General features: G+C 37.4%; 1 protein-coding gene across 2 annotated transcripts in view; it reads right to left on the reverse strand.

The window, feature by feature from the left end:
* Positions 1-13,320, reverse strand: part of col11a1a (collagen, type XI, alpha 1a) — a 63,638-nt gene extending 50,318 nt beyond the window's left edge. For both annotated transcript variants that reach the window (XM_087788875.1, XM_087788874.1), the window contains exons 1-4: positions 12,943-13,320; positions 7,415-7,579; positions 6,978-7,191; positions 2,963-3,125 (exon numbers count right to left, since the gene is read on the reverse strand). In XM_087788875.1, the coding sequence (XP_087645001.1) occupies positions 2,963-3,125; positions 6,978-7,191; positions 7,415-7,579; positions 12,943-13,057 (657 nt within the window). In that variant the 5' untranslated portion in view covers positions 13,058-13,320. The remainder of the gene's footprint in view (positions 1-2,962; positions 3,126-6,977; positions 7,192-7,414; positions 7,580-12,942) is intronic.
* Positions 13,321-22,966: the final 9,646 nt, after the last annotated feature.

Below are 22,966 nucleotides of genomic sequence, written 5' to 3' on the forward strand. Positions count from 1 at the left end.
ACTTAAGTGACATCACATATTTTATGTCTTTGTGTGTAAAAGACAGTGGTGACTCAAGCTGGACATGAATCCAGACCTTCATTTGTGTTTTACTGCTCAGGACCTTTAGGACCAACTTATTAGCCAAGTTTTCATGAAAGCGTCAATGTGATGAGAGCATAATTAAATTCTATGGGATCCAAAGATCTTATTATTTCGGTGACAGCAGAAATCATTGGCTAAAATAAAAAAAACAGAGTAGTTGTCAGCTTTGACGTTCCTTTGCCCAGGGCAACAACGTTTTGTTCTGCCCCCGCTGGCTGTAATTACACTTCCCAATACAGCAATTAGCTCACACACTTCAAAGTCATTCAGCTATATTTGCTGGAAGAGAACCACCAAGATGACTCACGTGACTTCAACAGACTGAGATACAGTAATCAATCATCTTGAGTTTGCAGTCACCGACATTTAGAACAAAAACGCAGACCCTTTAATCGATCCAATCAAACTGGAATCAGCTCGATATGGATCCATATTCTTCCCTCTCAACATCAGATGGTCCTGCTTAGATACAGTAGGTAAGAGGGTGAGGAGGGAGGAAGAGGCTGGAGAGGGAGGTAGAATGTGTCGGGTGGGGAGGTGACAAGGAAATGAGCTGGGCCTAGCAGGGCAATGAAAGAGTTCCATTCATGCAAAACAGATCCCAGTGCGACGGTGGTCAACCCCAACCTGGGTCAGGTATGCCATGAATAGACGTCTATGAAAAATAAAGCTCAACAAATAAATCTCTTAAACTGGAGAAAATGGATACGGTTGGTCCTGCATTTAAGCTAAAACAATTCAAGACGTAAACTAATCTAAAACGTCATTATCTATCATTCATTTTCGCAAAATATATATCCTTCCGCACATGTTTATCTACCAAGGGATTTATCTTTTAAATCTAGCCTCAGTTGAAAAGGCAGATATTGGAATGTCCTTTCCCTCCATCTCCCATCATGCCACTGGTGGGCCCAAGGATCTCCACAGAGAGAAGGGACAGAGAACAGACAGGAGTGCTGTTCCAAAACCCACACAGCAAAGACCCTGTTGGTTGACTTATGACTCTGATCGGCCAAGTGTCTGACTGGACGCCCTGTTTCGCACGAAAGGTGAATTCAAGGACCTCCTTCTGGATTAAATCAACACTGACGGCTGATATGAAAGCAGATTAAATACTATGAGGTTAAATGATCCATGAGCTCAAACAGTATAGCTGCTTCATCTCGACATGAAAATTAGTTAATCCATGTCCAATTATAAATACTGGATATGTGAAGCAGAGAAACTTCATTTTAGATTCCGACAGTTTTAGCAAAGATAATAAATCAATAATGACGGTTTATCAATATTGTTGTTTAAAATTCTAAGCACTCTTTTCTCAACCCTAATGTGATTTTTAATGCAATGATGTTATTCATTTAATGATCTTTCATGATTGGCTGTTGGTCTCTGTGGAGATCATTAGGTGAAGACTACCTGCGTTTAAGTATGTTAGAACAGACACGTTACCAAACTGGTAAGCCTCAAGAAACATATATTGTCACCAGATCCACATGGGTGTTTTATTGAGTGGTTTTATTTCAATTATTTGATTGGATAGCATTCTGTTCCATTCTTCCTTACTGTCCTGAATGCAGTCAAGGCTGAAACCAAATGAGGATTTGACAAATCTTTCAACATATTCCGAGATTCCTATAGTACTGTGAAGCACCACCAGAATCATCTGTTGCTGTCTCTATATTTTTAATATTTCATTAAAATATGATCATCATTTTATCATTTTTTTGAGAATTTGAGAATAAGTGCTCTTAAAGATTGAGACATATTCTATAAAGCATAGATCCCTGTCCATACCCTCAAAACACATTTTTGTAATTATAGTGTAATTATGTCAGTACCTGATTAACATAAGAAAAAGGAGATGAATCTTGTACAGTATATTAAAAAAACACATTCATTCATTTTATAATTATTGTTGTAGGAGAGTTTCTATTCACCTAATATTGCTTTAAAACAAGGCAATAATTCACACAGGCTTTCTGTGCAGTCACTGTTCTTCGCCAACATGGTCATAAACAAACCAACGCTAATTCACAAGCAAACAACGCACTAATAACCTTGCAGTGACCCTTCACTTCCCACAGACCTTTTTCTGTCGTTCAAGGGCTTCTATTCCACTCTTGGCCATCGTAACTCTAGCTTAACTCGACCTACAGATGACATGAACGCTCAAGCTCGATAAGTCATTCATTTTTTTAGATTAAGTGTTTGAGATCAATTATTTCCTGCAGCAAAGAAAGAAAATATCTGAAATCTGTATATTTGCAAGTCATCAATCAAATGGAACTGGTTGTCTTGTAAGTAAAAGCTAGAAAACCAAGTATGCACAAAACCTCTGAGCAAAGCTTTAGGTCTGGATTTGTTCAAACGCAAATAAAACCCAGAGTTTTATATGCAGGTGTTTCTCCTTAAAGCAACAACAAAAGAGGTAATAAAATAAAGGGATTGTGAAAACTAATGGTGCTGTTTGTCTTCTTATCTGAGAGGATAGTTTGTTAGATATCTGAATATCTAAGCTTGATAGAACATGGCAAACATATGAGTTTAATAAAAGTTATTTTCCTCAATTTAACACATCCATGAATCATCATTTTTATTCTTCTTAACCTTCTCGCTGGTCATTTCTGTTAATCATCTGCCTACCATGTTTTGTTTTTATTCTCATCATAAGCTCCCTCTGACATTCTTGTCTCTGCTCTGGTACTTTCATTGACAACCTAAACATCCTCCACTATGACATTCCTGCATTTTCTTCTTTGCCGTCATTGATACAACTAGAGGAATATCTCCAGTAAACTTTATCTTTATCCACAACAACCACAACTACACAACCCCAAAGCAGCGTTTCAGCATGAAACCACCACACAGCAGATCTTACCTGAAAGTACTCTTCGTCAAGGATCCTGGTACCAAAGACTGTGATGCCGTTGGTGCTGATCGAGGTCCGCTCACTTCTCAAGAGAGGCTTGGTTAGTTTCGTCTTGCAATCCACGATGATAGTGACCGTCTGCTTCTCCACGCTGATGGCTACACGGTGCCACCTGGTAAAACAAAACAAACGTTAACTTGGACATAACATAAAGAAAAATGTGATAGAATGTGTTTAAACAAAACACTTAATTAAAGTTCTTTATTCTTTTATTTTTGTGAATTTAATTTAATTTGTTTCATACTGATTCAAGATGGCGCCGATTGGACGGCAGCTCTGACGAGTTTGGGGAGTTTCTTTAAAAACAAAAAAAAAACTTGGAAACTTTTCTTTTGTGCACTGGATTGACAGGTCTTTAAATTGATCATTTTATTTGTATTGTATTCTTAGTTAAGTATTTTAGTCAATTTCTGTTGTGGGATCTTGCTTATTGTATTTTTTTCACTTGACGCTGCTGTTAACTCAAATTTCCCCTTGTAGGACTAATAAAGGAAAATCTAATCTTATCTGATTGATCTTTGTTTATCTAAAATGTTCTCTTGATACAATCAATATCTTTCTTGCTTAAATGCACCATATTCCTTCTTAAATGTTCTGCATTAGCCTACTTTGATTTCACAGCTATTTAAATCAATGTTCTGTTACAAAAAATGAATCCAGAAATGAAAATGAATCCAGAATCATATTCCAGTCATCTATCCTCTAAGATAAATCCTGCTTTTACACCCATAAAAGAATGATTATGATACACTTTCGTATAGACCGGATGTTTTGATGGCCAGCACGGCTAAATGCTAAGGGTTAACTAAGGTCACACGTGAGTCTCACACCTCTTTCCCCACTGGTCTGTTTGCAACTGCATTTTAAGGCTATTGCATAGCAGGCAGCAGTGGACTGCATTCTTGGCCTCACACTTTGGCCCTGTTTAACACGGGATTACACTCATTAAACTCCAAACTTAATCCCCCTTCTGGGTTACTCGGCATGACAGACATGGTGAACATTGTAGAAAGTGTGTGTCGGTATCCAGGAAGGCCTGCCTCGCCAGAGCAGGAGACACACAGTCAAAACATTGTTTCGAGGTGGAAGATGAGACTTGGCACGACTCAAGATACAAGCAACGATAAATATATGTTTGATCACAGCATGAACGTGAATGAACGTGCGTCTCTCTTTTGTTGACATTGTAATCACTTATACATGAAACACAACCAGAAATAATGAGTCACTGGATCATTGGCATTGCTCAAACATGCATCATGTGACCATTTATGAAGGAGTCAAATAGGCCACCCGTGAGGTCACAGACAGGAAGGTGTTGCTCGCATGATAAGAGATTTGTGTTTGGGATGTTGGTACATCATTTCTTGAGCGTAGGAGAAGGACACTAACGGAACAAAGATTTTTATAAAAGCAACTCTAAGAAGAGGTTATGAGAAAGATAGAGTAATGAAAAGATGCAGTAGTGAAAGGGGGCACAAAACAATAGATATTGGAAAGGATGGATGGAAAAGGAAAAAAAGGGAGGGGATTTCTTCAGGATTTTACAGGAGGGAAGTTAATTGGACAAAATGAAAGGCAGTGAAAATAAAAAAGTAGCTAAAAGTGACTTTTGTTAGGAGCCATCTGAGCACTCCACAACCCAATCTACCGTGAAAAAAAAGGGAATAAAAAAAAAAGGCAACAACGCATTAAACATTAAGGGGCAAGAATGTTTTATAAAGAGCTTTAATTGTGTAAAGACTTCCCATCTTAATCCAAATCTTGGTTAAAATAAAACGATAATTCTCTTTTGTTCCTCGTCAATATTATCATTGTACCTCTCTATTGAAGCCTGACTCACTAGTCTTCGTAAAAATGCACAAATCCACCAGGACCGCGTTCTGTTTAGGCCTCAGCGGCAGTCTCTAAAGATTTAGAGAAGCAGGGGCTGGAACTTGTCCAAAGTAAGATGTGTTCAAAATCCTTGACTGAGTGTTTGCCCTGAGACAACAGGTCAGTAAGCAGCATGCAGCACCAACACAAAGAACACAAAGTTGAGCATTTGTTACTGGAGCTTGCTTTGTTTTTTTTTCGTTGTCGGTGTTGTTTGCCAACCATTGCTTATGAGCACATCGTCAGGTGTCACGAAATCTCTTGCTAGAGAGTTTATGATGCTAGTAGTTCAGTGAGCAGAGAAGCAGAATGAGTGCATCAATGCTCCTACCCAGGTGCAAAACAAATAGACTCAGGGACTCATTCATCCCTCGGGCTATTAAATTGTACAATTCTGAGTTCGGGGCAGGAGTGGAGTGAAAGTATCTGGATGTTCTGTTCTATGTTAGTCTTTGTATCCTTTGTCTTTGTTGTTTTTCTTTGACCTATGTTCTTTGTCTTTATCTTTAGACTTAGATTGTGTCATCTTGTTCTTCCTCTTTATGTTCTTCTTATTATTTTATTTTTAAGTATTATTTTTTATTGTTTATGAAAAATTGCTGGCTATTGGTAAAAAACAATTTAATCAATAAAGTTTTACCTTACTTTACCTTACCTTAGTTGTATCTCTGAGCTGTACATTGAAGTGACTGCATTGCATCTTGCATCTAGCATTCCAAAATGAGATTCGAGTGTTGCTCGCATTCTATTCTTAAGCCTAAACAGATCAAATAAATATGACCTTAAACCATAAGATCCTCCATGGCTAATTTGTTATAAAGATTCTTAGTGAAAAATTCAGGTGCTAGAAAAGTTAAAGTAGCATTTCCTGTTGAGTGAGGTAATCCAAGGGATGAGAGGAAGTGTGAGCTGCCCCTCGTCCAGCCTCTAAAATAACAGAGGCAGTGAGTTCATGGATGAGGTTAGGTTACCGCAGCAGTCCCCGCTGTGCCCCAATAATCCAGTGTCTCCTCGTCTTTGACCTGTCTCTGTGCCCGCAGACCCCTAATGAGATGGATAATGATGGTGTAACAATAGAGCAACTACACTTTATCTGTGTTTGTTCTGACGAGAGTGGACACGAAATTATGCTAAAGATTAGATTATCATATTTACAACTGAACAATAAACTGTGTCCAATGAAAGTATTGACATGTTTACTCATTAAATTCATGATGATTGACAGATAAATGCTGGCTATATTTTTTCATGAACCCCTATTGCATTACCAAATGATCTCCTGTTTGTTACACGTTCACATATATGGAAGAAAAAGCACTTGCAAGTCATAATTTAGTTCATGACATTGTAGGTCAATAGAGGATTTGTTTGAGCATCTCAGTCTAGAATAATAAAGACATTGAAAGTTTCTCTGTCTCTGTTTGCCAGTTTCTATGTGTAAGTAGATCTAGCTTAATCCTTTTCTCCCTCAACATGGAAGATAATTCAAGACGGGACAAGTATGAAAGAGCTTGTAAATTACTTCAAAACCATCACATTGTCATCCCTATGCTATTTTCTTTGCATGTTGTGCAAGCTCTCTCCCAAATTAAAAAGTGACTTTTCATTCAAATTGTAGGTAGGTGGAGAGATGGTGGTCTCCAAGTAAATAAATGGACCAACATCGCTCCCCCTCTAGACATCAAAAAGTCATCATCGAAAAGTTATGCCGTCATGAGCCACAAGATCATCATCATCACCATCAGATTCCCACAATCTAGACCACAAGTGTCAGGTCAAAATAAAAACCTTCCAAAAATGTTAACCTCACTCTGTGTCTGAGAAAAGTATCAATAATGTATTTGAAAATATGCCTTTTTAACACTTAACACGATAGATAAAACTACATTTTAAGAAGTTGATCCAGACCAGTAAATGGCCATAGTCTGGGATTTACTTGAGAGTGGAGTTAATCAACTAAATGATCTCTTCTTTTTATGTCCAAAAGAGAAAGAAAGATGGGCACAAACTTAAAGGTGAAGTTTAAAATCAACAGGAAAGAAGAATGACTAGAATATTTCAAAGACGTGTTTGAACACAAGGTACGTACTTTCCGTCAGCGAGGTTGAGAGTCCGAAAGAGTGGGTAGTCTTCTGGCGCTGGCTTGCCAGTCTGATCCTCGTACAGGAAGACAGGTGAGCGTCCGACTTCCATGCCCAACTGCTGGACGCCCTGCTCATTGTAAATGGACAGTAGGAAAGACTGGAGGCCAGACTTCGGGCGGACGGTGGTCAAGATGGAGAAGTCCTCGGGAAAAACCCCTCCTGTACAATCAGACAAAAAAGTATATTGCGGTTACTGAGGAGATTATAAATGATAATAAAGCAGTTCAACATCAGTAATAAGAACTTTCATGTTAACTGTTTTACAGTTTTAGGTCAAAAAATGTACCAAAAACTGTTGCAATTCAGAGGATTTTGTTTAATGATTTCTAAAAATGTATACCCAAGTCATTGAAAGACCACAATGGTTTCAGGAGTAACTTACCAGGGAACAACTGCGTGGTGGGGGCGCTGATCTGCACCTGCTTGGATACTCGGTATGCTGTGTCTGGCTTCGACGCTCTTCGGTTCATGCAAAATCCTGATGTTCTTGTCACTCCTTCCGGGGTATTTTGAAAATCTAATACGTTAAGCACATCCACTGGCTCTGCTGTTGAAAGACACAAGAGACACATCAATTAATAAAGTATCCAAATTTTCTTTACAGTTAAAAATTTCACTTGACTGACTGAACAAGAAGCTGTTCATATCCAGCCAACTCACTTTTTTATGAAATTATATGCAATGTTTAAAAGTGTCAAAGTGTCATGAAATCAACACACTAGAAAGTAAAATGATTTTAATTGTTATGCATTTGAAGTGTTGATAAAGTAGTTTTTTTTTTTTTATCAATTCTCAAAAGTCAACTGCCATCCTTTCTACAGATATACCACTTATAAATCGATGAACAGCCGTTAGGCTCCAGAGTGTGCCGGTTATATGAGTAAGATCGGCTTAATAAGAGTGTAGCTTTCCTTAAGAAAAACAGTGATTTAGTATTTAATGAATAGATTAGCCTAATTCTTCAGGGAAAACAATGATCTCTCTGTGACAAACTGCCGAAGTCAACGCCATAAAATGTCCACAATAATTCTGAAAAGACACACAAAATGTTAATATGATTTGTCCCTATTACATAATTAAAAACTGTTCTACGATCTGTTTCATTCATTTTGAGGAAAGAAAGCTAATTCTAACGGAGACGTTTCTCTGAACAGGCGAACAAAGTCATCAGCATGTTCCCAGTTCAGTTCTATTTCTGCATCCAATTGATGAGGAATGGATTCTGATCTAATCTTCTTCAGATGAAGGAGCTTGTGTCTAAGCAAGTATGGTTCTTAACTTTTCGAGAATATCTCTGCAGAATGTTAGAGAAGTTAATCATCTGTTTTTGACTTTCCATGGTGTCCGAAAGCATCAACAAGACTTCCCTGACACCTCCCGAGCCGGTGTTTTGGTTGACATTTACAGGTCAAACCTCTTCGCAAAGTTGACTTAACTTTTGGTAGAAACGGGATTTTGAAAATGGTCTTATGTCACTCTCGACATAACCTCTGGACAACATTCCAGCTGTGTCAGGGAAGAGCAAATGAAGAGCTTGTTTTATTCCGAGTGGAAAAGCATGCAGTCAAGTTACGAGTCTCTGTTCCAACATGAATCCTTTCCTACAGAATGTGAAGATGCCGCGAGCAGCGTTGGTATATGGGAGTTGCATTTGAGCCTGAGACTGTACTGTCATTTATTTGAATCAATTGAGGAAACTTTACTACCAATTACATATTTACAAACAGATATATATTGATTTAATGATGTGACAAGTCAAGCTGTTAAAACAAACAAATAAAATCTAACCTCAGCTTTAAAAAGAGAAACCTGTAAACTGAAAGAATGATATGTTTAGCATAATATTGGGGGATGAAATAGAAAACAACAATAAAAAAGAAGATATTCTCTAGAAGCAGCAGTTTAAGACATAAATGTATTTGGAGCAGCCAAGACACAAAGTCTCTGACAATAATATTATTCAGCAAAAGTGTAAAGTATATAATATTTCATTGTTAAAACGTTTTACACATCACAAAGAGATGTTTTTGACAATAACTTTACAGTGAAACAAATGAAGCTAAGCGGATAATCTGTAACTACTGAAAACCTTTTTTCCTGTTCGTATATGCTGTTTCTATTTTTAGCTTCTGAATAATTGGTATTATGCTAAGGTTCACATTTCCCCTAAGCGTGTTCACATTTATAAATAATCTGCTCTTATTCCAAATAGATAGTGTCAGTTTATGATTTTTGCTCCATGAGGAATAGATTTTCCTTCAATGTATTAATCTATTATCTAGCTTTGACGAAAAAAACAACAAAAAACAGGAATTTAATATAAATTATTCCTAAACAACGAATTCCTACTGGATCTTTGTTAATAGAATATGTTTACAATATCAAAATAAAAAACGCAATTAAAAAAGATAAATATAGTATTTGTTCTATGTTGATCTCAATTTGATTGAATTTCCAGTTAAAATTGGAGGAACAAGAGCTTCACTATTACTTCTGATTAAATTCTGAATAACGTATCTTGGTTTCATTAACAAAAAGGCTTGAAAACTGAAAGTTGGTAAAGCTTTTCCGTTATTTTTCTCACAGCTTTATATTACCAATATACTATTGTAATATTGTGGGACACAATCTCTTGCTATTTGCAGTTTAATTTATCGTCAGTTAGTGACCATAACTTACAAGAATCTTTAAAAAAAAAACAACAACTAGAAAATCACACACAAAAAACATGTATTCCTGGCTTCCATAATGTTACTGCAAAGTATTTTTGTTGGAGTATGAACTGAAGGGCCAACTGTGAGCTCTGACAGAGTTGCTCAATCTCCAGGACTCATATGGTGCATATGTGGACATTAGCCGCGCTGCGACCCTCACACAGAGGTGCTGAGGAAACGTCAATACTTGCCTAATTGATTAAGAGTAGCAAATGAGTGTGCTCAGGTTTTTAAAGATATGATGGGCTGGTGTGAGTTTGAGTTAGACAAACACACCATCGAGCCACCAGGAAGATTAAAAATGTGAGGATGGAATCTCAAGGGACAGAGAGACGTTGTAATCCAACCCTAAAATGCAGATTGACATCACAGAGCTCCAGGTGGGAGGGGCGGGATGAGTTATTGCAAATGCAACATAATCTACATCATGATCAAGGATGGGAACCATGGTAGCACTTAACAATTATCAGAAAAAGTCTCCAGATCTAAAGACGATAAAACATACAATTCTGCATTTTTAAGCCTTAATGTTCCTGCAAAAAGGTGGAATTCACTGGTAAAGAGAGGAGGACCTTTTCACCTGCAGCTCCCTGTGACTCTAATAATATCTCACAGAATGTGTCTCTGTCTGTGCACCCCCTCCCCACCCGCCCTGCCTTCACCTTCCACCATGCTCCTGGCTGAAACAAGACAGCTTTATGCTGGTGTCATACCAGGGGAACCTCCGTGGACCTGCCTCAAACCATTTTCCTACTCTTGCAATCCTGATCCAACACTCCTTTATTTGTATTTTCACTTTTTCACTCCATCTGACCAGAATGTTAAAAAGGGATGTTGCGTTGAAAGGACCTATTTTTATCGTCTTAAAATACAAATGAACCTCATTGATCTTTATAATAGTTCATAGTCCATATATTCGTTGATCACTTACTACACATTTAAAGTTCAATAATTAATTATAAATATAGAAATAAAAAAATAAATGAAATAACTAACAAAAGCAAAAATGCATTGTATGTTTTGCTTAATATTCAAGAAGAGTTTTGAATTCTCCGGAAAAATCAAGCCCAGATGAAGGTAAACGGTTTGATTTTTTTTAAATGACATAAGGGTGGTAGTGTTGTCTAACTAAAGCCACAGAAATAATAAAAATAAAATGGGGAAAAATGGAAACTGTCTGTATAAAAAGCAGTGAATCGGTATTCTGATTTGATTTCAGGCAGCAGTTTCACAGATTATCTTGCTTAAAATAACCTCAAATAAATACATTTTTATTACCAAATAGACCTTTCATATTGAATGTTTCAAATCAGACATGGATGTAGTTAAAATGTCACTTTAACTCGTCATTTCATGCATCATTAATCATCGAATCGTGTCAGGAATTTCGGAATCTTAGAATTTACTCTGAATTCTGGTTAAAAATTATAGTTAAAGCCTTAAACGTTTATTTATTTTGTTTTAATATAACAAGGATAATTGCAATAAGGTTGTTGCTGTCTTGATGTTTTTACGAGCAAATACACATTAAGCACTCAAATATCTAGGATGTGATGCATTACTTATAAAGCCTCAGAGAAGACAATAAAAAGACATGTTGTTTTACAGATGCATTGTTCGGTCATGTTTAATATGAGACATCAAACCAAACCTCAAAATAGTCGCTCAGTATTTCACAACACATTCAGTGTTAGCCTGCTATAATTAAACACATTGTGTTACTAAGACTTTCATTTGTACTAGATTAGACTCCACAATATTAGGCGACATCATTGTTATGTTGCAGGAGCGTTGAAGTGCCCTCTAGCAACACTATTAGCCACGAAATGTTATTGTCATCGTGGATGTGTTTTGAATGAGATTAGAGATATTGATGAATAAAAACAATATGTGCACTACTTCTGTCCTGAAAACAGTACACATACAAAAGCGTACTATCTCTGAGCTGATGCTTCCCGGTGGAGGTCTCTGAAAATGCTAGCTTTGTCTTGTGGAATGCACATCTGAGCTTGCGCCCCAGGGGCTGAGAAAACGTGTCAGTACACTGCTGGATGAAGAGGGCACCCTCCAGATACAGCTTCCAGTGCCATAAAGAGCAAAGAAGGATACATAACACCGCCTGCATCATTCCTTCTGATTCATAATTCTGAGCCAATGTAATTATAACACATGACAGGAAGATGTTGCAGTTCTGTTATTCCAGTCACCCCCGGGTCATATCTTTCAAGTAAGTGTTCGAGACCAAGAAGTATTTGAAAGAAACTTTGTGCTCATAATAAATAGAAATTAACTAAATCTTTAAACATGCCAATTTTATCAATATCAGTTTTAATTCCTACTCGAGGATCTTTTGACTAGCGGCCATTACGGCTCTAGGCCCTTTTGCATCGCTGCTCTTTGAAGGCACTGAAATCATAGGGAGGTGCGACAAGGACCATCATCAAATAACTGCTCACTACTTAGAGGGGAAGCATTCCCACCAGTCACACAACACAGCCTTGTCCTGCAGCCGGCCAAACATCTAAGTGCAAAGTTGAGGGAAGGCACTGGGCACCTAGGGAGGGGAAGTGGTGTCCAGGCAGGAGGAGGGGTGGGGGGGGTAAGGGGTGCACAAGTCAGAATTTGGCCTTCAGTGTGGACCAGGGCAGTATGGAGATAGGGTCCCACTAAACCCTCCTGTAGGAGTGACCGATTGATATCTACCTAGTCCCCGCTTGGAAATCTTAATTTTGAACTTCCCTTCTTAGATAAAACAGTTATTAAGGTCGATTTGATCTTTTTTTTTTTAAAGCAATTATAGATGTTTATTAACACTTTCTGCCCAAGTTTGCTCTTTTATAAACACTTGTTTTCCTGAGTGGGTTCTTAATATTATAACAAACATCATATTCTTGTCCATTTATCCTGCTAACATGAAGATTTGCCAGAACAGTGGACCCATCTAGACTCATGACAGGATAAATCTAATTTAAGACAGATTTCAACTCATGCGTAATAACAGCCTTGGGCTAAATTGTGTAATGGATTTTGCGTTTTGGCCAACAATATATCTCTACTTCCGAGGAATTAAGCCTCAGTCTAAAAAAAACAAAACATGCAGAAGTATCTTCAGTAAGGTTTAGTAAACCTTCTGGGGTTTTTGGTAACAAAAAAATAACCTCACTTTGAATCTAAACAATCTCCACCAGATTCTTACCTGCCCTGACACTGGTCGCTTGTAGAACCAGGGTTAAAGTGATGACTGCGGTCACAGTGGAGTCCATAAGCCACCGTTTCGTTTTCCACCTTGTGGAGCACCTTTGCATCTCCATAGTCGGGCGCCCACACGTGAACAAAAATCTAACGGGCGACTTCTGTTGAGTTTCCTTTTTCTTTTTTTTAATAATAATGATCCACGCTTCCCGAGTGATGATGGAAAATGGTTCCTAGAAAAAAGCCATAGGTAAGAAAGTTCAGCCTCGTCTCTCAGCCACCGCGGGGCCCCGGGTCCTCCTGCACTAGTGCCCAGCCTTCACAGTGAAGGTAGTCGGGCTTTAACCAATACGCACCCAGAGCTGTCGCTACACTTGGTGCGTTCACGGACAGGAGGGCTGGGCGAGCTCCGCAAACCACAGCCACGATTACAGGGGAATGACAAGGGAACCAGCCCCCGATTAGCAAATCACGGGGCTGGAAATTCTCCTTCGGGTCCACCCATTGGCTTTGTAATGCGCCCCCACCCCGAGACCCTGCGGAGAGTGCGTCTGAGGAAAAGAGTGGACAAAGTGAGCAAAAAAGATCAGGACTCATAATAACCCAGTAATACGAACAGGTTACTCTATAGATGCGTTTTAAGAGAGATTTGGATGTGATTTGTGCACTTTACTTCAGAAAAAAAGTTGTGGTGTATAGAATATATGGAGTACAAATACGTTTTATTATATCACAGGTCAGTATGTAATATTTGGAGTCAAAGTTTTTCTTTAAATTATAAATGAAAATCAATTGGTCATTGAAAATTGATCAAAATTGAAGTTATTCTTTTCTGAGACCACGGGGTGGTTTTCTACAGGTTGGAGGGTGGGATCTTTCTTTGTTTTTGTATTCTACCTTTTATTTATTTTGTGTGTGTGTGTGTCAAAATGTATGTCTTAATATCTGAAAATCAATAAAAAGATGTTTAAAAAAAAAAAAAATTGAAGTTATTCTGATCATTGCCAAGCGACACTTTGCTCGTTTAAAAGAAAAATTGCTGAGAATTTTCGTCTTAAATTTCAATAAACTAAATGCAAAACTACCCACACTCCAAAATACTGTATTCCCTTTCATCTAGAACATGTTGTTCAATAAAAAAAAGTTTATATTTAATACAGTCGTCGTGTGAAAATGTATTCATTTCATAGCACAGCTGTATGAAGAAAGCTGTAACTGTAACAGTGTTTCAATAGAGAAGCAGAAACTTTCTTATCGTTAAAAAATGAAATCATCAGTTTCTTGTACCATTATCAACCTTTTCTGAAGCTTTCATTAACATTCATCCATTTCTAAGTTACTTTTCTCACAGACTGATGAACATGACGGTAACTTCACCTGCTCAGTGGCTGTAATCACACAGAATGTCTGTGCCTGATGCCCCTGGTTGTATTTCTGTCAAGGTTTTACAGCTGCAGAAGCGAGGATCGTAAATAATTAAACATGACATCTGGCTCAGGAATCTCTTAGAAAGTTAATAAAAAAAATGGTTGAATTAACCAGGGCAGGGGTCCCTAAACTTTCTCCAAAGACTGGTTTAGTGTCAGCATTATTTTCACGGACCAAGGTTCAAAAGAAATAATGTGAATATATTTCGCTTTCCGAGCCGGAAAGGTTGTTGGCCACGGAGATAGAGGACAGCAAATGTCATCTGTTTAAAATAAATGCTGAGTGACTTGAAAAAATAAATGAAAAAATACAGAATTATTGTTGAACCTGGAAACCTTCTTATTAGGGTTTAGAAATGCACACAGAGGTGCCTAATATCTGGCAAGTTGAAGTTACATAAGATGTTCATTCAAGCATTTTATTGCTCATAACTTCGGAATTTGCTACTTGGAAGAGGTTCTATTTATCGACAGTAGGTTTAAATCTATATAGAACCAGATTGTTTTGGGAGTTTTAAGTGGTTTAGGCCTTTATTTGTATACAATAGAAAATGGTCTCTCTGTAGAAACACTCCCCGTACAATGATTAGGCTTTTATTTAAAGATTCTCCCCCAGGATATAAAAAAAGAGGAGACTGAAGTTTGATTCTATTGTTGTTAGACAGTTTAGCCTGATGGTTTGGGGCACATGTGTCAAACCAAGTTTTAAAACCCATCATACAATACTAGTTCATGTTCACAAGTCAAGAAAATTTTGAATTTTAATGTGTCTAGCAGTGAAAAAGTGTCATTTTTAAAACTTGTTTAACTTGTTTTGGACATTGGACAGTACCATTTTTGTATTTATTGGAGGGTAAATTAGTGACAAATACTTGGACTTTGTTTAAATTTTCTTCCCCTGGCATGATCGAGTTTTACATCTCTAGCTTCAGGGTTTACAAAAGTATTGTTATCCACCTTTGAACAAAGCTTTAAAAAGGATTCAAAGACGTCTTAGTTAGTACGACCAACCTCAACATTTGTGGCATAGTCTTAACTAAATATCTGTAAATCGGCATAGCTAATAAATAATGAAGCCAACCAGAATTATAATGGAAATTATACACATAAATAAAACACAGCAATGACAATGCTTTTCTGAAAATGACAAAGATGACCAGATAACATCCTCTCCACAAGTGAAACACTGAGCACTAGAAATTATTTGTCTCAGTCGTTCTAAGAGTACCTCTTGTAAGTGGAAGGAAGTAGCTGGATGAAGGGTTTCTAAGTATTACAATTTCCAGCTAGAATGCTGTAACCACGATATGTGAATATCTTTTGACATCAATTGAAAAAAAAAAAGCCTGAGAGCAATTTTGGACAACCCAAAGGGGACTCCGTCGTTGTTTAAGGACTCCAAGGTTTCTCAGTTGATAGCCTTTTGAAAACAGTTCAGCATGGAAGACAGTCAACTCCTTGTTTCCCCTGGTTCATTTAGTGAAGGAATGGGTTCCGAGCTGGCTCTGTCTGTCATCCTGCAGCCAAACAGTATCAGATGGTCATCCTGGAGGATCAGAGCCAGAATCCATATGATCTAATGGTGCAGAAAAAGAGCCTTGTGCTCTGAACTGTCACCTGCATTGTCCCTTTCATGACCCACTTGTATGATAATCTAAACATTTTTCATGACGAATGTAGACTATTTCATACGTGGATGATTGGGATAGAGGGAAGTTATGATGATGCTTCATGAAATCGCTGCTGAGGTATCATGATACAGTTTCTTTATCTTGAAAGGATATAGATGGCACCCTTTTTTAATTATGTCAGCTTTCATTGATCTAAAAAATCAGAGTGTATAAGTGTATACAGCAGCGTGCGCCATCTAGTGGCCCATCAATATAAAGACACTGTATCATGATACAGCTTCAGCTGTTTCATCAGGCCTCATGTATCCATCACTACTTGTAAGAAAGAACATTTATACTTGTGGGCTGTTTCAGATTACCATCGAAATCCTGAATCTGACAAGACACTATAGCGCCCTCACACTTAAGTTGGTTTCTACCGGGTTGTGTGCAAACATGTTCCTTAGGTTTACTGCCCCCTGCTGCCCCAGTGTGATCATTTGAATTTGATCATTAAAAGGATAAAGAATACTTGAAATTTTGGAATAAATAGATAGTTATATATTTAAAATACATTAAAGTATTACACATTTGGGTTAGGATCACACTATGGGTGTACATTTGCTTTTTAAGTATGTTTTATAGTTGAACATGTTAAAGCAAACCATAACATACATTCTCTAATTGATTTAATAACTTTTTGTTGTTTTCCACTCATATTTAAGAACCTGCTGTATGTCCTCTTTGAAATATGAAACTAAATTTTGTCTCAATTTTCTGCAATTACATAAGTGGAAGTGTTCGTCATGACAACAGGAGCAGTTCAGCAGTTTACGGAGCTCTAATAAAAAAAATACCTTGGCCTTTGCAAAGAGGGTTTTTTTTTGACAGCAGAAGTGACCTTTTTTGAGGGTAATTGCTTCAAAACCACCTTCATCTTCAAGCCTGAGGGTTTGGAAAGAGATGTTGAAAAGGTACTTTGGCCTCAAAATGAAGACCGTTATTAGAACTATGCTTTTTATAGCATGAAAACAACGAGACAACTAGTCAACCAAAGAGAAAGGCTGTGTTTGTGTCACCTGGACTCGCTGGGTCAACGCTCGTGTCAGAGACACGCAATGAACTTCACATGACTTAAAGGGACTTAAAACATCCATCGTCGGGATTTATGTTTCACCTCATCCACTCGAATAACTCCGAGTCTGAGCAACCGTTTGCTATGCTCCGATTGGTTTAAAATGTTTTGACAAATCTTTCTCACAGGTTCTTAATTTATGCCGAGGGTTAAACACAGTCAAATATCTGACAGTGGAATGTCCGGACAGAAAACAAATCTTCACCCAGAAGTTTATGAATGACTTTAATCATGTATTGACAAATAGTATTCTTTTTACTTTCAGGATAAAAACGTTGTATTATAATAACAAAATACTTTTACTTTTTATCAAGAATGAAGTCAAATGGTTAACTTAAGGAACTTTTTGACAAATTCAGTCTAACATGGTGTTGAACACACGAGTACTTTTCACAGTCACTCTCCAGCAAACCACCGTCCACTGTCTGTCTGTTTGCACACCGAGTATGGTATAAAGAGCTCTTTCTCCAGGCTCGCACTGAAGCTAAAAGAGTCATGAAAACTTCTCCTATTTATTATTTAGCAGTGAATCACACACCAGGGTTAAGGACATTTAGATAAATTAACACTACTTTTTCTGATTCATAGCAAGTCAAGATTAACGTAAATCAATAATACTAATACTGCTTTGGACCTATTTAGCCTTGGGTTAATGTACAGTACAAACATTTTTTCATTTGTTGATTAGTATTTTTTTAATACTCTTCTTATCACTTTGAATGTAACTTTCAGACGATAAAAAAACAAAGAATATCAAAGTGGCTCCATTTGGCTCAGTTTATTTTTTATGTATAACAAAACATAATTTTCCCTAAAAACAGTCAACAATAATACTATATTTCCTTTTCTAAAAGAGGTGTTCTTTACATCGTATCACTGCTTCTGTTATGTTGTGGCATCTCATAGTGTTTAAAAGAAACAGTATTGTTGGACAAAATAATTGTATGTAAATACTATCACTGTAATTGTTTTACTAGATGTACAAGTGGGAATATTATATAGTGTTTATATATTAGATAAATCCCTCAAAATGTAAAATTGTAAATTATAAACCTTTAGATATACAGTAATTATTGTGTATAAATTGATTTATTTATATCTGTAAAATACTCTCTGCAAATATCTGGTACTATAATTGCTGGGGACAAAAAGACTATAGTAAAAGACATCCTCGTATAGCTTATGAAGTAATTTCAGGTAAGTTATGCATATCGTCAAAATATTGATCCACAGTTATTTACTTTTACCGCCTTGACAGAATTCTCTGGGCTAGAGAACAGTCGAACATTATAGGCACCACTCCAAGTCTGTAGCGCATAACAGAGAGGAAGCACATGCGTTAAAACTTTTATCCATCCCAGAAGTCCAGGAATGTTCTTTTGTCTCGAGAATGGCCGATGAGTGGAATCTCAAGTGACTTTGGCTGTGGTATTACTCATGCTTCTTTTATTCTATCTCACATGTATACACCATGCACATGAGAAGTGATAACAACATCAAACTCCGGAACACTAGCATTCACATGAAAAGAGGAAGCTGTGATAGTCATGGTTTGATGAGGCCTCATGAAACATCTGTGTAGTGAAGACACTGTATCATGATACATGTAGTGCCATCTAGTGGCCTTGAGTGAATGAAGACAGTGTATCACGATACAGTGTCTTCACTACACAGATGTTTCATGACCCCCCATTAACCTATCACTACTGATAATGATAACCAGGTGTCTTAGAAACAACACGAACGTAAGAAAAAGATACATTTGTCTCAAGACATATTTTCATCAAATATTATTTATATCCTTCTGAGCAGCTCTCCTTGACAGAAGTGAAGTTTTTGTTCACACCACCTGGTCGGGGCGGATCTCCACCGAGCCCTCGGGACAAACATGTGATTGACCTTGGTATTTGACTTATGAGGTTGTTAAAAAACTCCAGAAATATTATTCATTAAATAGTGTAAATTTATTATTGTATTATTTTTTACTCTCCCAGCTGTGGAAGTTCAATGTAGGTCAGTGGCTCGGTGCCTCCTCGACAAAGTTGTCCACTACACAGGATGAGGGTCTTGAAGAGCGATCACGTTTCCAAATGGTTCCTCATGGACTCTTGCAGGGGTGAACAAAGCAGTGAATCACTGGGGGTTGAATGGTAGATAGAGGGGCTTCTGTCAAGTGAAAGTGGGTGGCCTCAGCTGGCTCAAGCTCATGTGCGGGAGCATGTGTGCGTTCTGTTGTGTGTCGTGGCGATCTTAGGAGTTTTATAAAGTGACAAAAGTCACTAAAGACAAGAGACCACCATTCCTTTTTGTGGAAGGTTTCACCTCAGCAACAGATGAACCACTGAACACGCCCAAAATGTTCTCTATTTACAGTTGAAATGATCTTGGCAGACTAGAAGAAATGAAAGGGCAGTTAATCTTGGACCTCTATTGTACTCATCAGTATGTGTCTGTTTTTACAAAAATACTTTTTTTATTGTGCAGCTTTTATCCTTTGTAAGGCGTCCCTGGCTGTCATGAAAGGCGCCATCAAATAAAAGGAATTATTATTATTATTATTAAACTCTCTTTTCATTTAAATATTAGAAAATGTGGTTAAGCTCCGCCCACTATGAGAACACTTTGTTTTTCTGAAGATTAAATCTTTTTTTTACCATAACCACACCCACTCTGCAGCGGATGATTTCGCATCAATCTTACACCCAATCTTTATCACCATGTGTCATCAATCACGTAGGTCACCACCTCCAAGGGACTCGTTGTATAAACAAGTGTGGCTAAAGGAGGAGTGAAGACCATTATTTCATCATAATGGACTCCGCTCTCGTAACATCTTGTTCGCCAAGATTATGACTCTCACCTGCACTGTCGAACATATAAATTGTGTCTCTGTCACAAAAAGCACAAAAAATATAAATATTGTGAGTCAAGCTACTATCCATGATGCTAATTCATGATACAAAGGGTTTTAGCTGGGGTTTTTTCACATCATGCACATTAATTACATGTTCAAACAATGTCAGATACAACCTTTTTTTACCTCACCTTAAAGCCTAGAGACTTTTCTAGCCATAATTCCATGTTAAAAAAATATTGGAATGCAATATCATAAAATATATGTGCAATATAATACATTTTCAAAAGCAAAAGTCTGTCAATACTCCACACATGTTGTCAATATAATGATAAAATGTTTCAACCACTACCACATTAAATCTCCTTCACAAAGCTTTTTTTTTATATAACTGTGTTACTTCCTCAGACCCTGAGCAAAAGCTGGAACTCTTTACACTAATGGTTGCTGAAATATTCACAGATTTACTCTTCCACATATTAAAACGACAGGATTTGTGTGGTACACTAGGGTTTTTTTTTATCTCTTGGTGTGGAGGTTCAGTATATCTTTAAATAAAATTCCATACGACACAAGATTATATAGGACGTATAACTACCATCATCTTTTTTGTTTTGCCTTTCCCTTTTTGTCAGGCATAACATATAATTACTCCTATACATTGACGTGCGTTACTAGTGGTCCCGTTGTTTTCATGCTGTGTAATCCAATGGCTAGTGGGTTTTGTGTACAGAAATACAGAATTTGGGTGGGACCATGGTGAAGTTTGGATCTTGCAATGGGAGTAGCTGGTTGGATACCTCAACACCCACAACTCTGAGGCAAAGTTACCTAGATGTGTCTGTTACTCATCAATACAGCGACGTATAATGAAACTTAAGTTGTGTCAGCGACAGGAAGGACACGTCGATTTTGTATTGGGACGAAGGTTACAACTGTTAATACCTATTCATGCAGTGAATTTATTTTGCACATGGCTTTATCCCCCCCCCCCCCCCTTCACAGTTTGATTTTAAACCAAAACGAAAATCCCCCTGGATCTGTTTAGAGAAATTCTGATGTGACATCTTTTGGGTCTACGTCTCAGCTGGTGTGATGTGGGGCCAAATACAAAGACAGAAATGTGCAAGGATTCTGTCTTCACTTCAATATTATACTTTGCCATCTGTTTTGCGTGAGTCACTATAATATGTTCCTGAACATCAGCGTGTTGCATTTGCATCACTGTGCACCAAATAGGATACTGTGTGTAAAATGTAACTATAAAAAAATATTAATTTGACTGGCAATTATGATGCCAAAGACTAGCCTATGACTAGCAGGAATGCAACTTAACATTTTGGTATTTAGATATTCTGGCTTTAATGTGGTAATCAGAAAACAGTTGTGAATGAAAAGAAAAGCGAAACAATGATGTTAATTGCTGGGATCTATTTTTCCTTAATCAACTGTAGTCTTATTTCAACTGTATAGTGTCTTGAGATAACTTTGTTATGATAAGACACTTTAAATAAAATTGAATTGAATTGAATTGATAAATGAGGACATTAGTTAATAAGGTGTGACCACTAGATGCTGTGGTAAAGGTTTTTGGTTTGCATGTACAATATTATCAATCAATTAGATTGATATCACACTTCATGAAGTAGGTTAAGAAGAAATCTTTTTTATTTTACAAGTGATTCTGTAATATTAATATCGGTGATCAACAGAAGGTCGATTCATCTTAATCATACAGGTTCCATAAGTCAAACGAGTAAGGCACCATGAGTAGCACTTCAACACTTTAATTTTGCACAGATTTACTGTTGGTCTATGACTCTGCAGTATCATTCATCCTGTGACTTTGACCCCGAGCTATTCATCCTGCTGGTTCAAAGATGCTATCTCTCCACTGATGCCGCTTTTGTAGTGATCGGGTCTGCAGGGAACATTCCTCACATTGTACCATAACTCTCTATTTTTCACCAGTTCACAACCTCAACGGGCGACTTTCAAAGCATGTAAGATCACTTTGACTACCTACCTTCCCAACAGTGGTAAAGTATGGACACAGTAACATTACAAATATAGCTCACCATACTTCATTGTGGTCAATATGATTAATATAATTACAGTTTTTACCAAGGCAACGATGTGGGAAAAATACAACTATCCAAAGAACTATTATAAATATGGATATTTCATTGAGATTTGTTGTGCTTCATTTAACATCGCAGAGCAACCTTGGCGTCTCCATCACTTACTATAACCCTGGATGAAAGTAATAAGCAGAAACTAACCAAATGTATATCATTTGGCCCTGGTTCTCACCTGCCACAGTGACGCCCTTGAATGAATGCTTATATCAGACCAGGACATCCTTGATACGCCACCATTACCAACGTCTCACCAGTTCGAGGTTTTTGGCTCCTGAAGTGTATTGCTCATAGATTCAGATACACCGTGGAAAATGTAAGATTTTTTAGTTAGATTATTGTCTTCATGATTAACTACCGATTGGCTGAGTGCAACATATGCTGCATCAAATAATACAAATGTTTTGTCAATAAAAACCTTTTCACATCTGTTCACCACATGTCTGCAGGCTGGATGGTTTTTGTCATACGAGTTTAAATCAGTCCAACATGTTGAGTCTGGGCAGCTGAACAAGAATTTTTGCTATATACTGTAGTATTCATTCAGAGATTTCTAGTATCTACCAATACTAGGACATGCATCATGATGCTCTTGCTCATAGGTCCAATAATAATTACCTTTACAGCAGCTTATTTTTTTTTCATTGGTGTCTGTCTTTTTCTCAGTCTGATAACATGAGTAACAGATAATTTAAATGTTGGCGGTGTTCTGGATTATCATCTGGATCCAGGAACGGGTTGAAGGATTTGTTACACCATCAAAATGGATCTGCAGTTCTCAGTACGGTTTTCAATCAAACAAAACAAACCTAAATCCAAACAAGGACTTGCATCTTTAAATAATAAACTAGTGTTAGTTAACGT

This window comes from Callionymus lyra, chromosome 4 (assembly GCF_982586985.1).
Source record: "Callionymus lyra chromosome 4, fCalLyr1.hap1.1, whole genome shotgun sequence".
NCBI lineage: Eukaryota > Metazoa > Chordata > Actinopteri > Syngnathiformes > Callionymidae > Callionymus > Callionymus lyra.